The sequence below is a fragment of the Haliotis rufescens genome, unplaced genomic scaffold (assembly GCF_023055435.1).
Source record: "Haliotis rufescens isolate VD_foot unplaced genomic scaffold, xgHalRufe1.0.p SCAF_9, whole genome shotgun sequence".
NCBI lineage: Eukaryota > Metazoa > Mollusca > Gastropoda > Lepetellida > Haliotidae > Haliotis > Haliotis rufescens.
In genome coordinates, this window is record NW_025964383.1 from 38,528,217 (window position 1) to 38,543,846 (window position 15,630).

A 15,630-nucleotide genomic window follows, 5' to 3' on the forward strand; every position below is an offset into this window, starting at 1 on the left:
GATTCAAGTCTTCATTCTCGTGACCCTTGTGGGCTCCATGTACACACACAAGGCACATTGCCTGCTTACATGTGTGGTCATACAGCTGCGGCTTGTTGTCAGGATGGTCTCTGCAGTTAGGTTCTTTCATCCACTGCTTCATAGGGATATTCTCCGCCTGGTTGATCTCAATCACGCTGTGGTTTTGATTCGGTTTCAGTGGTTCGTGTATTTTATGACAGTCGGAACAGAGCAGGCTATCACATTCGTGACAGTACATCATAGCCTTTGCATCATGATCTCCTTCGATGTAGTTACATTTCTTCTCTCCATCAACGTTAGCAGTATAGGCAGCTTCGTTGCGTCCGACATGATCCACTGCTGTCTGTTCAATGTTGAACTCACGGCCACAGGAGGGACACTGTATGCAATTCTGCTTGGCTTGGGTGTCTTGGTGATCAATGCATGGCTTGCAGGCAGAATGAAGGCATGGAAGAAGGCAAAGCTGACTCCCATCACAACAGGACTTGGTTGAAAACTGACACATTCGCTCAGTCGATTCTGAGGAAAAACAAGTGACACGATCAGTTTAAAGCTTAAAGGAAAACTGATTCATCAGACATATTTAATCAGGCTCTTACTTACCGTGTGATTGCATTTTTGTTCATAAGTTACATATATAAGATGGAGTGTCACTTTGTTTAATGCACCTGCTTGATGGACTTCCTCTCTAACATGTACCCTGTCTGGGGACTGTGACCTGTGGCCTCCTCTTCCTCTTGTAGTCTCTGAAACGACAGTTATCACTGCATCACAGACATGTATCTTGTTATCAAGATATTACGTGTTAATTTATTTCCATTTAGTTTAGAAGTTGTGCAAAATAACACTTTAAACATAGAAGTTGATCCCATTCTCACCTTCTCCAATGTTTCACATTTTGCTCGAATCTGCAGCAACTCATCATTTGCCTTTGACAATTTTGTTTTTACTGAAACAAGAAAAATGCATGGATATCCTCAGATAACAGTTTTATGTGTCAACATTCCGGACATTGCATAGCATTTGTCTATTGAAACTATGGAATTAGTATATTTCAGAAATGATACAATGTAGTTGTTTATCATAGACAGGCCGTTGGAAACCAGGATGTTCCATTACCACCGTGAACACTGGCAAAAAATGAACACACAATGCCATTTAGCAAGTGATCAAATGTTTTATTTGGCATAACTCTTTCTTAGTTAAGTACAGATTATCGTATTTTTTTAAGTTGAGTCCTATCCGGCAGTGACAGTGTGGGTTCGAATCCTGGATGGGACTCAACCTAAAAGAGTATGATAATCTGTACTTTTCTAAGAATGTGTTACCCCAAATATATAACATTTGTTACATTTGACCACTTTCTAAATGTCATTGTGTGTTCATTGATTTCAGCCATGGGAGCCGTGCGAATTTACGCTTGTCGGAGGGGTGCAAAAAGTACGTGATCTAGGCTACCAGTTGTCGGACCATTTTTTCGAAGCCTCGACAGCTGAGTGGGTATGATCGCGGACTTTGTGTGATGGCGATTAGGTGCCATACTCTGGCAGTATGGGTTCGAATCCCGAATGGGACTCAACCTAAACAAGTACGAGAGTCTGTACTTTACTCCAAAAGTGTTATCCCAAATATAACATTTGTTACTGGCAAAATAGGCAAAATCAAAATTGTGGATAGAAGCGATATTTAACTATTTATTATTAATGTCAGATTACGAGCTTCAACTTCCTCATTCTTCTTTTCTATCTGTGTTACCCCAAATATATAACATTTGTTACATTTGACCACTTTGTAAATGACATTGTGTGTTCATAGCTTTCGGCAATGGGAGCCGTGCCAATTTACACTTGTCAGGGGGGTCACAAAGTACGTGATCTAGACTACCAGTTGTCGGACTTTTTTTTTTGAAGCCTCGGTGGTTTAGATCGCAGTCTTTGTGTGCTGACGATTAGATGTCTCACTCTGGCTGTGTGGGTGCTTCTATAAAAAAGCTGAACTTCACTAAGAAAGTGTTATACCAAATATAACATTTTTTACTGGCAACATAGGCAAATCAAAATTGTGGATAGAAGCGATATTTAACTATATATTATTTATGTCAGATTACGAGCTTCAACTTCCTCATTCTTCTTTTCTATCTGTGTTGTGAGATCCCCTCTTTCTTTTATACGTTGTTCTTCCAGTTCAGCATGGTCTGTGTCTTTTTGTTTAACTTGTTCCTCAAGTCTTTCCATTGCCTAAAAACAAACGAGAATGACCGTTTAAGAAGTAAATATCGACTGCTTATACATGGAGCAGTTTATGTCATTTTTTACATGTAAAACTCCTTTTTGATCTAAACTTCAACGTTGGTGTAAATGCACTTTTAATAATCACTACCATTGTTAAAATCATATACATCTAAATATATATCTCTTCTCAAAACAAGGGAGCTCTTAACAGCTTTTTCAGCAAGTTGTTTTTTGTGGTGAGCTTCCAGCTTTTCCTTGTTGACATAGACGAGATCTGAACTACCTGAAAATATAATATTGCGAAAACTAGATTTAAAAGACTGTTAACACATATCTTCTGAAAAGAATGCAATTTAAAGTTGATATTGTTTGGAATAATTCCTTGCCTGTCGACTTTTGCTATTCATGTTATAAGAATACTTATCCTGGCACAATATATTTCCATTTGATCATATGAAATAAAAGCCAAAGCATGCCACTTCTACATTGGAACACACGTTGCCGTTGGTTACCAAGCAGAGTCCTTGATACTCAACTGTATTCTCATCAGCATGTGGTTTGGTAATTAGGCCTGGGACAGAGACTTCTTGTGACAATGTAAGTATACTAATATCTTGAATAACCAAATTCATGTCGCATACATATTGACACAACATTTTGCAACGCTTGAAAACTAGTTCTGCAGCTTGTCGTTTTGCTAACAATCTCTGGAACACGTGTGTATAAGAATATGCTGCCCCCTGTCACATCCTCAACTCTAACATGTAAATCGATGCTTCATGGTCGAGCAGCGCGGCTTATAATACGTGAGTCCCATAGAATCGGAGACCAACAATCCCTCTGAATAGTTATTGTGACACAATGTGATACAAAGAATATCTGGAAAACAATGGCGTTTGATGACAAAAGCCCACATTAGTTCCATATGAGGCTTCTGGTCATTGTCAAACTTAAGTTAAGTTCATGCATGCATTGCAGAGTTGCCTTTCCCAGGGTGGTTCCCAGGATTCCTGTGATCTTTCTAGTCCTGGAACCATAGTCTCCTGAGCCAATAAGACACAATGGAAAGACGTTGGCACTAGTTTTAGTCAACGTCAGCAGTACTCCAAGTGGTAGTGTTGGTGTGGAAAAAATGAAGGTGGCATTGTATTGCAGCGTATGGCCAGTGGATCAAGATCCTAGATGAGTGAATCTGAGATAAGAGAGTCGAACATTGGAAGCTGGTTGTCGTATCTTGTAGTGCCCAAATCAGTGTTGGGCGTGTCCAGCTGTTAACCAATCCAAACAAAACCTCGGATGAAGTTATCATTATGTTGGCGTGGACTGGTGTCGCCTTGAAATCACGTCTGCGACGACATGTGTAATGCCCGAGAGGTGTCGAAACCTGGCCTCTAGTGGCACGCCGTTCAGCAACGTGATCACATGATCACAAGCGCATGTTGTTGGTAGGACAGAAGGCCTCCATGTTGTCATGAGTCGTTTATGGCAGAACACAGATGTGAGTTTTTGTTTCCTTACCTTTATATTGTCTTTATGTACAAATGAAACATTTGATTAAAGTATTCATTATCATGCAATTTGTAATTAGAATATTTGTATACTTTGAATGGTTCAGGTTTGTGTTGAAAACTTATATATCAAGGTATATATTTGATAACGGTAACGATAACGCTGCGACGTTGTGAAAACGAAAATGTGAATAAAGTTTTGGTGAGATTATCATACTGTGTTTCTTGCCGCAACAGGTTTTCTGATAGCCATTCGCAGTAGAGCTCATTTCAAGGATGGTGTTGCATTTCCTTATCGTTGGATCACCATCCGAAATGTGTGGACTGCACAATAATTCTCTGAGCGCCGGTTCCCAAACAGACACTTGTACAGGGGTAGAAAGGTACATCACCAATCCCAGGACGAAGAGAGGCGCGTTTGGGGACTGTCCTGGTGACGATGAAATACCAGACGCTGATGCACTCATCGTAGCCATTGAATGTGAAGGCGCCATCAAGGTGGGATGCATCAGCAAGATGCTGGATGACAAGGCGTTGTAAATCAGCGAATAGATACTTGGCTTAGGACGATCGCCAGTGGCTCGCCAGTGGATCGCCAGTCACAGACAAAGCACTGATCCCCAGTAGATCCCCAGCTCCAATCATCAGCCAAGCAACACAGTCCCAAGGAGGATGCATCCCATGAAGGCGACGCCGGGGATACTTGTAGAGAGGCCATTAGGCGTGACAGATGACGATCTAAGACGAGGAGAAACGCTGGTGGAAGACAGTTCTGGTGACATTGACATCCACTTTCTACAGTTTGGACAATCAACGTGAAGATTACTTCTGCAGTTGCCAAGGTAACACGAAAATCAAATGGTTGTGCAAATAGGAGGCAACACACTTCGTCACTAATACATGCTGGAAAACATGATATATATATATATATATAAACATCACACGATGATAAATAATAGCCGTACCTGTCAATTGTGAGAAGTTAACAATGTATGGACAAAAAATGTTTCGCATGAAAAATGTTTTGTCACGACCAGGTGAACAAAAATACGCAAATGCATGCTGCAAAATGAAAGTTGTCCATATACTTTATTGAAATAGCTTTCTTGAAAGATATCTGTGACGTTTCATTCAGGTAGAATGTGAGTGAGTGAGTAAGTGAGTATGGTTTAACGCCGCTTTTAGCAATAATCTAGCAATATCACGACGGGGGACATCAGAAATGGGCTTCACACAATGTACCCATGTCGGGCATCAAACCCGGGTCTTCGGCGTGACGAGCGAACGCTTTACCCACTAGGCTACCCTACCGCCCCGGTAAAATGTATAATAAACCCAAAGTCAAAGGATATAATTCCCAACAGAAACCACCCCTGTATCACTTGTGTGATGAGAAGGGACGTAATGAATAACCCATTACAGAATAAGCAATGGTAACGAGGGCTCTGGATGTACACGGAGGCACGTTTTAGATTAAGCGATATGATCGAAGTGAAGAACAAAATTGAAATATGTTGTGCCAGGATAAGAAATATTATTTGGTATATTTATCTTTGGAAAAACGACTATAAAGATTTACTTGTCAGTGTATCAAGACCTACACCATATTATATAATTTGTCTATTTTTCTTAGTCCACATGAATGGGAGTGTAGCTAAGCTTACTTCAGTTAGTCAAGACTGTGGGCGGAAACATTCATATTTCTCCACAGACCAAATCTTGGATAATTCATTGTTAATAAGTCTACATTATCAATGTCTGATGCACATTGTAAAATACATGTGTATTATGTGAAAAAAATCTTTTCTAACTTCAGCTGATGAGCTGCAATTTCACAGCCTATGGTGCTTAGAACCAACCTTTACTAAAACGCCAACATTTTTGTAGATTTAGATTAGTAATATTATATTCAATATGAATCACGAGGCGTGTGAAAGGTTGAAATACCTTCTTCAGTTGAGGTGTTATCAAGTTTCTCCTTGATAAATGGTTGTGTGGAATCGAGGACAGCACAGAGTGTCCTGTAGCCTTCAACCCCTTTTTTCTTCAAAATCTCAAGGAACATTTCACATTGTCTCTCTGGTGCAGCTTGTCTACATCTGTCATAGTCTCCCTGTGTGAAGACACGGTTCTGGTACAAGGCATCCAGCACAGGGTCGACCTGAAGGTTCTCCTTTAGATATACGTGATTCCTTTGCAGGATAGCACTATGGGGAATATCCATCCTGAGATTGGATGCGTGCGTGATGGTATCTGTAAAATGAAAACAATACCAGGTATGATGGTTGTTTCACGTGGTGACCATTATTGAGTTTAAGTCAATATGTAAATAGCTACGCGATAAACTGCAATAAGAAATGAATAACGAAGCGTGGTTCATTTCACGATAAAACATTTTTCTATCATGAAGTCATTGCTGAAGATTCGAACATGCGCTCCCAACTTGATGACGTCATATATTGGACGACGTTCTGAAAGGGAAATGTTGTGTGGGCTGTTGCCCATAGATGTATCTGGGGTATGCAGATAAACGCAGTGGCCGAACGGTCGCATTCAAAAGCAGGGGAGATATGACAATCGGTATGAGGAGAAAATGTACGAATAGTCGACGTTAGGGTTGTGAGAATATGCGGGAAATACCAAACTTGACAAACCTGTTCTCAAAATGGACTTCTCCGACATTGCCGAGGTCGCTTTCTATTCTTATTATAAATAAGGTAAATGGTTTTAAATGTACATTTTAATAACATCCGTAAAAAGGCTGTACATAATTTTCATATATTATATACAAAATATACGACTCGTGGTCGTTGTATACCGTACAATAAAACAATGCAGGAAGAATAACCACTCTGTGCCCCTCGTGTCTTTAATTATTTTTTTAAATGTCGGTTATGTGTCTGCATTAAAACTTCAAAGGGCATGTGGCCAGCTGCAATAGACTTAGTAATCGGTTTCCAGAGGATATGTAAAGCAACAGTCATCGTATGTACTAAATACAGTTTGAAGACAGGGTCATAGTTTGAAAGAGGTCAGCACAAACAACCAGTATTAAAGATGTTAGAAGATGATGTGCACAACCTTCCAGAGACAAAACACCAGAAAACAGCTTACAAATTATTGGTCTAATTGAAATAAAACAATTTAAATGTTTAGCAATGAAATATACAATGAAATTGGGCACCACACATTGAGTTAAGTATTTGATAGATATAAGCTTCTCCGTACTTCAAAGTCTCAAATTAGAGAGTAAGTGAGTGAGTGAGTTTGATTTTACGCCGTTTTTAGCATTACTCCAGCAATATCAGGGCAGTGGACACAAGAAATGGGCTTCACACATTGTACCCATGTCGGGAATCGAACCCGGATCTTCGGTGTGATCAGCGAACACTTTAACCACTAGGCTACCCGACCGCCCCCTGAAGGAGTAAGTAAAACATTGCCTTGCTGTGTAATAATGAAAATACTTCGTACAACAAATTTGTTTCCGCCCAAACCTACGCTTAACCATCTTGAAACATGAAATCATTTCCACCTACAGCTTTCTTTATGCCCTTATCTACCCGAACACTAACACTGAACTCAATTTACATCTTAAACAGTTGTTTCTTATTGTCTATGAACACATTCAAGGCTTCAAACTCAAATGTCTACATGGGTCGTATGAATATTATATTTGCTGTGAATCCAAATATATGAGGCGTAAAATACACATGGAATATGACACAGGAGATTGACATCTATCGACAGTCAGAAATGGCCTCCGCCATGATCAACAGTGAAACAAAATTTGAACGTCAGTGAAGGTAGAGACTCAACACATGAAGCTCTACGGCATTAAACATACAATGTTGAAAATGTTAGTTATACCTCACCCGACTTCCAACACAATGTTATCAGTAGGCCAGTATCACGTGACAAAGCTAGAGTTCGTGCTATGTCCCTACATTCATGACATGCAGTGACAGGAATGGCGTCTGATGACATACTTAATATCGGTAGCTTTAAAATGTGTTGGTGGAATGAAATTAAGTCCATGATGTCACACAATACAAGTGTTTATCAAACTACTATAATCACGTATGTATGTGTCAAATAAATAAGAAGTCGCAATAGAAAACAACCTGATCACAAATCAGACATAATGAAAGAACCAATCAAGACGGATCTTCGTGTTCTCTATAATGCTACTTAAAGGGGGACATACAATGTGATTTAAATCCCGCCTTTTACCATATTTGTGTGCAATGTCCATTTAGCACTTAATGTGTGACGCACGATGACAATGTCTCAGATGTTTCACACGGTATTACAACATCTAAACCTAGACAGAAAATGGGTAGAATAGTCACCGATTAGACGTTACCCACAGATATATCTGATACACCCGAAGACGGCAGAAGGTGCACGTGGGCATTTTCAACAACTCTGTATCTGGAACATGTCGATATTGTTGTACAAATTACGCAACGCGCCAACCTTAATGTCTGCTGATAGTCGCGTGTGGCCATGCAGTGAACGAAACATGTAATCTGTATGAGAATATGTAAGGTAGCGTCGCCAACGTCATACTCGGCCTCAAGGTATGGATTTGTTAGAAAGTGTGAAGCCCGACTATGACACTATAATGACCCACTACAATACAATAACATGGAGTTCATACAACAGCCATACACAGAGAGGACTCTCTGAGATCATTTGTTAACACGGGCTGAAAATGAAATATATTTACGCAAGCGAGGCCTATCTAATAAAAACTCTTCGTTTGCTAAAGTTTCACTTTGATTCTTGTCAGCCTAAGCCAAATGTCTTACCCCAGAAGACGGCAAAAGGGACTTGTGGCTCAGGTCTTCAACACATCTCTATTCAGCTAGAATATAACTGTGCGCTACCTGTTCAAGGGAACGAGGGCCACGCCTCACTGTACACAATCTAAATGCATGTCACGTGGTAACAAACAAAGCCACCCTGTGCGAGAAAGTTGTCGCTATGTTGAGTAGTACATTACTGTGTCGCACTGACATTGACAGACTAGGATTTCCTTAGCAAGTGATGTTTCTAACATGCATGTTCTATCCAGAAACTTAAGGTACCACAACTGATACAATTAACTTATCCATAGCCTCAGAGAATAGAGTGAGTGGATTTGGTGTATTGCTGTTTTGAACTGTGTTTTCAGTTATATCACGGTGTGTCAGCTTAATATGGGAAGAAAGCCTGCATTGATGCAGGTCTTAGATGCTACAAATTGAAACCCAGGAGTAGGGCTATGTGCTGACAAGTCACGAATCATGATCGGAGCGATTCTGGGATTCGAACCTACGACCACGAGAATTGTTCAAATGCAATTCCCCCAAAAGTTGGTAGTGAGAAAAAGTGTTTCATGTTTCGTGGCAGAAGAGACCGCAATCACGAGAGCTTGTGTTCTGCATGATATAATTATCTTTATCTTAATATTATATAACTCTCTGATAAAACATACAGTGTGGGGCTTATGGATACATAGTGAAACTCGTTAGTGTACACACACGGTCACTCCTGAAAATCCACATTTCAGTAGATTGCTGCCAATGCGTAAATGTCTATGAAAAGAAAATATTTCTGTACCAAAGATTCGTTAATCTTGACATTTAAGATTTAGTGGGGAATTTTTTTTTATTTGCATCGGACATCATTTTAAGCCACTCTTTACGGGGAAATCTGAAGTTTCAGGAACCCGCGGCGTGAATTGCAGGTTAGAATTGAGGTAGGGCAGGCCAATTTTGTCCACCAGTCCGAACTTGCCCATACAGAAGGGATCGAGCTACAAGAACAAATTTTATATCAGTGGAAAGCTCCCGAAGAGATGAATTCATCCGATGTTTGTCCCAATATGCATTCACGGAAATTTGCCCACAAATAGGCTTAGAAATTGCATTACTGCAGGAAATGCTGGCATATTCACATGTTTTCCACAAATAGCACTTTATTTGTAATATGTACTTCAGCAGAAATATCACCCTGAAGTCATTTTGTTTAAACAATCTGCTTTTGTGTTGAAACGTTAGACTCTTTGGTAAATCAGTACATTTAGAGAAAATCCTATACACTTACAGATGAGGGAATGATATAAAGATTGCCAACAAATCATTTCATACAATAAAAATTCTTGAAAGGCCCGATGAGCAACAAACGAAAAACAATTAATTGTCCTCACATTACCTGTTTTGATATATAAATATATATTCGCTTGTCATAATTCATTTGTAATCCAGATCAAGTAAACCATTTTGTAGACATCGCATAGCAAATAATGACGATGAAAACCTGCGGATTCCTTCTCGAAATAGAATAAACTTTACTTGCTTGTTTGTTGTTTAAGGCCACAGCCTGGAAATAATCGTGTCTGGAGCCGACAATCCAGTGATTGGTGATATGTAAGGATCCACGCAGTCGGGATAAGATGACAACGGTCAACACGTTACCATCTCTTACAACAAGCAACAGTTCTAACGCGGAATATCCACGTGCTGACTGAATAGGTGAGGTGAGATGAAATTGGGTTTAACGTCGCGTCCAAGATTATTGCACTTATAAAGCGACGTGCATGCACGTGTGTATGTGGCTGCTTGTACTAGTCCGGACTGATGCCGATTTATAGTGCTAGCCCACTGAGATACCATGCTGCAGTTTAACATGAATACCCCACTCAGACACAGAATACTGACTCCGAGCCGACCAGTCCTGGTTTTAGCCCCTTAATGTCGAGCGCCAGACAGGGTGACAACAAGTACCATCTTTTAACGTCTTTTGGTATGACGCGGCCGGGGATCGAACCCCGGAACTTCCGCTCTCCGGGCGGACGCTCTACCACTAGACCACGGAGGCGGTCCTGACTGAATAGAGAGTGACATAGATCAGTATCATATATATTTGACTAAAACGTGATGCCTTGCAATAATGAAAATTCGTAAAGAGTTTAGACGTCAAATTAAACATCAAGACGAATTTTATAACTGTTTATGATCTACAACAAGACTCAAAATATACTGATTCCTGTCAAGCGGAAACATTTCTCTGGATATTAATTAAATGTATTACTCTGTTTTATCAAATAAGAACGAGAACGAGTGTGGTGGTTTATATTTACTGTCAACATTATATCACTACATTTTCATGAATGATTTACTTCATCATATTGATTTATTTAATCATGTAGATCTGTAATTACCACAGCAAAAAATCAAGCATGACTTAACACTTGAAAATAGGGCTAAACGGACCCGTGGTTAGTCACGTGATATACTGTTGAATGAAGAAAAAAATCACTACTATAACTCCATGGTAACCTACATATCGTTAAAAATGTTCGGATATCTTTGACTATAGCCACATTCCTCCTGACTATTATACGTTTTGAGTAATGATACAGCTTCAGTCGACTCTAGTGTATGCATGACCAAATCGTTTTATAGGTGTATTTAAATACTTTTTACAAGGGGTACGGTAAAACAATCCTGATCGGACATTTTGTACCCAACTCTTGAGACCTACAGTGGGTATCAGGGTAGGGTCGGGTAATAGGGGGTCGGGTACCCGGCTAGTACATTTGGACTCGTCCCAGCCGTACTTGAAAAACACTAATAATATCATCACAGATTATATATTTTCATGGCAAGGGGATAAATATTTTTGACGGGAGGCAAATCTCAGATATAATAGTGTAAATACAAGTATACACACACACAGTCGAGGAGGATATTACATTTGTATAAAGTGAAGTACAATGGAAAAGGAAACATATCATCGTGCGGGTTGTTCATCAAACAAATATGAATCCACCAACGAGGAAAACCTGTCAGAGGTGTACGACTGATTGTGAAGGTTTTCACTTCCGCATTCCTTTAATGTGTCGACTGCTACTTCGTGTCACACTGACCTGTATACCCTTTATACAACAATCACCTTGGAAACCACGCATGAAATAGATTAGAAAAGATGAGGATATTTCCGTCTGCGAGTTTGATAAATGACCCACTCATATGTTTTTCGCCGCTCTTTTGCCATTTCAGCCAAATGGTATCTGCTTCGCCGGGTAATCGAGACTGGTTATTCTCTGGCGTTGACGTTTGATATGTACTTGATAAAAGGGCGATCCCTGAAAATAAGAGGCTGGTCTGTGTGGTGTGTAGAGGACACCTCCTGTGGCCTTAAAGCCAAGCGCACGTTGGTATTGTTGGAGGGAGTGGGATAACAGCATGGGATAAGAGAGCACAAAGGGCTTCCCGTGTGCAACAGCACATGACGTTATCGACACCCCGATAAAGAGGTGTACGGTTTGATGAGGGTCCCAATTTGATTTAAACATATTTTATTGCGGAAAATCAAATGGATTAGGCACAAGTGACACACTTACGAGGCCTTCTATATACATTTCGTTCCATTGTGGTATGTGAATTCTGTGGTGCAGAATAAATGTACAGTGCATAGGGATCTAATGCACCCCGATTTGCAGTGCAGAGTAGCATCCTTTAGCCGTGTCATGGACCCGCTTGTCCACTATTTTCCCAGTTTCTGGTCCTTCATCGATCTGCAACATGTCGTCCTCGTGGCTTTTCATCCAAGTAACCATGACTTGCATGATTTGTGATTTCATCCTACATTTGGGGCCCGTTATCGCATGCATCACAGTTGCGACCATTAAATGTTGCAGAAACCAACGGTCATGGGTTCAAATCCCACATTCGCCCTGATTATGTTTCCAGGTTTGTCAGCACCATATCCTTGATCCTTGGGTTGCAGTTTCGGTTTTCCAGGGAACTGCAATACTGGTCGAAGCGGTGTTAAACTAACTCACTCAACCGCTTATCTTAAATGGAGCTGACACGCCGTTATGCACCTTAAATATAATCGTGATACCAAATCGATTCACTTATGGATAAAACAGCTACTCAAGTACTAAATACAATGACTGATCCCATGCAAACACTCTTCAAATGAGTGAGTGAGTGATAGAGTATGGTTTTACGCCGTTTTTAGCAATATTCCAGCAATATCACGGCGGGGGACACCAGAAATGGGCTTCACACATTGTACCCATGTCGGGAATCGAGCCCGGGTCTTCGGCGTGACAAGCGAACGCTTTAACCACCAGGCTACCCGACCGCACCCTCTTCGAATGTCACTTAGGAGTCCAGACAGAGAGTTAGGTTTCCGCTTCTGAATGCAAGATTACACACCAGACATCAGTTTTATACTTTGTTTTGACGAATTGTAAAACATTACTATATTGTCTACTAAAGGACAAGGCGGCATGGGTGGCCCAGTCGTCTAATGCCTCGCGATTTGCTGTGTAGAGATGCGTCCCTTGGGCATGCCAGAAACCTATGATTGTAGGTTCGAATCCCTGTTCGCCCCGATTATGTTTCTAGGTTTGTACCCTATCCCTATCGTGCTCGTAGGTTTTACCGAAGTGGTAAACGTCTGAGACCAGCATCACTTCGGTCTTTCCTCCCACATTAAGCTGACACGCCGTGATATAACTGGAATACTGTTAAAAGCGGCGTTAAACCCATCTCACTCACTCACTAACTCAAGTCACAATAAGATTTGAATGACGTCAACAATGCCATCCGGATGACGAAAATAATACACTGTTATCTCGTGACATGATATGACCCTAGGGCACATTTGATTTTTATGAATCCCCATAGGTTTGCCCTCGTAGGTAATAAATACATTTACGCATCTGTTTACATTTTATTTACATCACTGGGATATGACATGATAAAATAATGATAGTAAATAAATACGTACATTTATCAACATACAGAACACTCGACCAGTCGACTTGGCACCAGCGTGTGCTGAATACATGTTGTTCTCAAAAGAGGAATTGTGGCATTATCGACATAATTTATCCACCTGGTTAAACCTGGTCATTTACAAGAGGATGGACACCTTGAAGTTCGAGACAACGGGTTTAGAATGTAGTTACTGCCTATCAAATTATTTCATAGCGATACAGAAAGAAAAGGCAGAGACAGCAGCAAGCATGGCCTAAGTTTCAAAATGGCGCGGTATTCTGGGAGTGACATTTGTATTGTGCATTTCTGCAAACCTCATTGTTGGATGTAGACCAAGTGCTGCACAAGTACAACAATTCTTAGAAACCCTACATGTTTAAGAACTCGTATCGAGAGCCAAGTTGTTAAAACCAATTCTGTTGAAAGTGTTCGGATTGTATGGGCACTGTAGGAATGTACTTTTGAAACTATTCGTGCAGATCAAATGAAAATACTATAAAAACACTTGTATGGGGATTCAAAATTCTACTCACTCACAGCAGGACACATTGTCATAAAGAAACAGACAATTCAGTGAACTTAACTACCCAGCTGTACACCAGGACCGCCATGTAATGTATCTGTCAATTTCAAATCAACACTATTCATGTGGGTATTTAAAATTGTTATTTTACAGAATGGAAGCGAAATATGTCCATGTATTCATGATTGAATAAATGTTTTACTCAGTTGCGTGTTGTAACATTTCCCAGAAATGTGTGAAATGTTCATAAACTGATCAGGTACTATATATTAATAATCATAACAATACTCATGTATGGATGTAAAATGTTTCTAATACACAACAGAAACCAGTCATGTAGGAAAACAACACCTTTAGCTAACCTTGTTACATGGTCGTACACAACAAACAAACAACAAACAACACATGAACAGGCTACTTCTACGCCCTCCTCTTCACTAGTGTTGTATTGTATTTGACAGTTTAAGTAGATATGTCATGTTTACAAGTTTACACAGTGCCTTGTTCAGTTCATTCCTTAGGCCAGGGCTTCATTGATGAGTGATCTTTTTGTGTCAGTCATGACGATCTCCTCCCCGCTAATCAACTTCATGTTTAATACCAAACACAGGGAGAAGAGCCTCACGAAACTCTTTATTAGCTTTTGCCAAAACAACCTCCCTGTCCAGGTCGATAAAGGCCAGTCTACCCCTCCCAACATCCAGCACAACTCCATAGTGGAGGGTGGCCTGAGTGCCGGGTGTGTCAGACATTGTGTTACTGTAACACTTCCCCTCCTCCCCCTCCTGCCACACCCCGGTACAGATACTCCCCGAGTGTGTGGTGCAGCTCCTTACACAGACACACCAGGAGCGGCGCTGTAGAAAAACATACCTCCCACTGTCCACCTGGCTCTCCTCCACTACACCCATCTCCAGGGTAGGGAACCCAATTTGTGCACTCATCACACCCACCCTGGAGTGGGTTTCCCAGTATCGTGGTGTGTTGGGGGAAGGGGTGACACTAGAGGGGGATGGATCAAGTGGGATGGGGGTGGAGGTACACGGGGCCAAATACTTCTGCAGCCTGCGCCTGTCACGTGACTGTGTGTCGGGCGGCGAGTTGACCAGCTCACCGTCTGTCGTTACATGGCACCAGTATGTGTTGGCTCGAGCAGCGTCCAGTTGGAGTTTAGGACCTGGAAATAGATTTTATTTGTTACTACAATGAATCATTTTGTTTATGAGTTTTGTTTCAATGATTCCAAAAAGCGCTATGATTTATCGGCTGCCATTTTCATCTGCCTACGAATTTAATGATAACTGTACTTTTAATTTAAATAATAAACGCTGTGAAACAAATACACGCTTTTTAGATATCTTTTTACAAAGTTGCATTTGACCTACTTTGCTGTGACTAATAGACCCCAACTGCCGAATTATGTAAATGTTTCAAAGTTATTTCACGATTAAACTATCATTATAGGGATTCAAAACTCTAATTATACATAATAGTAAAGACTGAGATAGACAAAAGTGTTGTTTCGTGATATTTTTACATTTGAGGGTTCAACAGACACAGTG

General features: G+C 40.6%; 2 protein-coding genes across 13 annotated transcripts in view; both read right to left on the reverse strand.

Moving 5' to 3' along the window:
• LOC124139557 overlaps nucleotides 1-15,630 on the reverse strand; it is a 77,046-nt gene that overhangs the window by 28,526 nt on the left and 32,890 nt on the right. The window lies entirely within an intron of this gene.
• LOC125371699 lies at nucleotides 121-8,720 on the reverse strand. Its single transcript, XM_048390655.1, has 6 exons — nucleotides 8,575-8,720; nucleotides 5,708-6,013; nucleotides 2,129-2,258; nucleotides 900-970; nucleotides 690-767; nucleotides 121-540 (listed from the first exon to the last, which is right to left on the reverse strand). Exons 3-6 carry the CDS (start codon nucleotides 2,253-2,255, stop codon nucleotides 259-261), a joined length of 558 nt encoding a protein of 185 aa, XP_048246612.1. The 5' UTR covers nucleotides 2,256-2,258; nucleotides 5,708-6,013; nucleotides 8,575-8,720; the 3' UTR covers nucleotides 121-258.